This window comes from Rhagoletis pomonella, unplaced genomic scaffold (assembly GCF_013731165.1).
Source record: "Rhagoletis pomonella isolate Grant_MI unplaced genomic scaffold, Rhpom_1.0 Rhpom_scaffold_00002, whole genome shotgun sequence".
NCBI lineage: Eukaryota > Metazoa > Arthropoda > Insecta > Diptera > Tephritidae > Rhagoletis > Rhagoletis pomonella.
In genome coordinates, this window is record NW_023458556.1 from 967,023 (window position 1) to 969,680 (window position 2,658).

At 37.2% G+C, this 2,658-nt stretch overlaps 2 protein-coding genes across 2 annotated transcripts in view; one reads left to right on the forward strand and one right to left on the reverse strand.

Annotated features, from left to right (window-relative positions):
• Positions 1 to 2,658, forward strand: part of LOC118732336 (cell wall protein RBR3-like) — a 16,412-nt gene that overhangs the window by 7,805 nt on the left and 5,949 nt on the right. The window lies entirely within an intron of this gene.
• LOC118732326 (max-binding protein MNT-like) lies at positions 708 to 1,511 on the reverse strand (the record flags this gene model as incomplete). Its single annotated transcript, XM_036461457.1, is given in 2 exon segments — positions 708 to 1,311; positions 1,387 to 1,511. Coding segments are annotated over 2 exon segments (729 nt in total), but the record flags the coding sequence as incomplete, so codon positions are not given.

Genomic DNA, 2,658 nt, shown 5'->3' on the forward strand with positions numbered 1-2,658 from the left:
ACCCAGGTTTTTTTGAGAAATAGAAGAGTCCTTTATAGATTTTGCGATAAAAGTATGTTATTGATAATTTTCCACAGATTTTACTTTAGTTGTATTAATTAGTTTTTAAATTTTAATCCTTATTTACATTTGCCAGCAGTGTAAACTTTGAGAGAAAAGTTCATTTGGCACGCAGGTCCTCGTCAGTTAATTTGTTCCATATCTTCTGTAACCATAGGCTAATTTTCTCCATTTTGAGTCCCTTATACTCCCCCTTCTGTCCAAAATAAGGCCTCATACTCAAAAAATCTAATAGACTCGGGACTGGTGACTAGGACGGCCATTCATTCGACCAACCTTATACAGTTTTTTTCTTTTTTGTACTTTTTTTATACAAAGCCTAAGAAAAAATACACCTGAAAAAGACTTGCGTGCCAAATGAACTTTTCTCTCAAAGTTTACACTGCTGGCAAATGTAGATAAGGATTAAAATTTAAAAACTAACTAATACAACTAAAGTAAAATCTGTGGAAAATTAACAATAAAATACTTTTTTCGCAAAATTTATAAAGGACCCTTTTATTTCTCAAAAAAAACTGGGTAACAGTTATTCGTCGCCACGCTGTACATACACACATACATGCATACATATGTGTTCTTAAGATACCCCGAACCTTTTTATTTATAGTTATTGTGCTAGCAATAAATTTGAATTAATTATTATTTACCATTATTATTAGAAGTAACGCCGTTGTTGCTAGGCGGAGATGTCGCTATAATAGCGGCGGCTGCCGACGACGTTCCTTTCCCAGTTGTTACACCGCCACTTGTCGCTGTTACTCGGCTCGTAGCGAGTCCAGTGCTACTAGCGAATTTTAAGTTATTTGGAATACTGACAGTCACATTTCGTCCACTAATTATGCCACTTAATGTGCGTGGCGGTGACGATGATATCAACGATGAGGACGACGAAACGCAACTCGAAGATGACGGTGATGGAGATGGCGTTGATGGTGTTGGAGAGTCACGTGTCAGAGACATGGCCGAAATGTTCTTTGCCGTTAAAGACAGCGCTGCATTGCTCACATTGACAATTGCTCCATTTGCCAAAGCAACAGTTGTATTGGCGGATAGCACACCCGAAGGACTAGTATTGCCAGGCACCGAAGTTGGTGATTTAATTTGGTGTTGCTGATTATGGTCAAATACGCCAGGGGCCTTAGATGTAACGCTGGCATTGGAGGGGCTATTATTTCCGTTTGCACTGCTTGCAATGTTGCAATTTATATATGTTTTAGATATCACAGGTGATAGAGCAGTGGGCAATGACATCTATATTTATTTGTAACAAAAGCACGAAAGGTTATATCAAGTTTTTTAGTTTTTTAGTTTTTGTTAAATACTTACACTAGCACCAACTGGTGAAGACATAGTAGTGCTGCCATTGCTACCACCGCTTGACAACGAGCTCGATGAACTATACAGTATACTACCACGACCAGAAGAAAGAGACGCAGCTTCATTTAAATGTTCTACAGTTATTAAAATAAAAGAAGGCAAAAAAAAAAACATTAATTTAATCCATGAATTTAGAGGTATTTGGATTATAAACAGAAGTAACTTTTTGGGAGCTCGACATATACATATGTATGTAGATCAAATTTCACAAACTTCCTAGTAAATGGGCAAATTTAAAAAACAGGTAACCTTTGTGTTATTTAGCTTTTATTTTTATTGTTGTAAACTACATACATACATATATCAAGCTGGTAGTTTATGGATATAATTCATAGACGTATACGTGAAGCCTCAAAAAAATGCTTAATAAAATTTTTGCATAACTTTTGAGTTAAAGATGTTTTAATTCAAAAAAAAATATTTAAAACAGGTGAATTTTTTATGTAATTTTTAAGAAGTGAGAAATCAATTAAGCAGGCATTTCATGGTACTTTTTATATATACATATATATAAGGAAAATTTGAAAGTTAGGGGGGGGGGGGGGGGGGGGGGACCCCCCCCCTGCCCATACCTGGCTACGCCCATGCTTCCAACATGGCGCCCAGAAAATCAAAAAAATAAGATTTTTGTTCAAATTTCCCTCAAGCGGCTTGCCAAACCCCATAGACAACATAAATGGCTTGAGGCAAAGGATTATTCGCTTTGTTTGTCAAGACGCTTTTGTCGTGTGTTTGGCTCTTAAGCGTAGCTCACTAGTACGTTTTGTCAATGAAAAATTTAATGAGAAAATTTTCAGAAAAACAGCCGAAAACGTATCCTTTGCACAACCATTTTCGGTACTTTTCTAGACCTAGGTTTCTGCCGCAAACTTTAGTGGGAAACGAATCGTCAAGGTGTCCGAAAATGAAATCGTTAAACGGACAAATATCCCCATTTCATTCACTTTTCTTTCCGTTGTCCGAATAATTTTCGGAGTTTTTTCTGACTGGGCTGTTCTTGTAACCCGCGCAGCAGCTTCCCGCGCGTGTACATGTTACTTATTTTTTGAACTTCACAATCACATTGTGAAAGTGCGAATCAACACAACTTCAAAGGCAGTCGAGAACCAAGAATGATAGAATACAAGATTGCGCCTATCAGAGAGGATTTTTGAGAATAACTTTTGTGAGACGTCACACTGGTGCAATTGCGAGAGAAATGCCCAAAAGTGAGCAAGAATG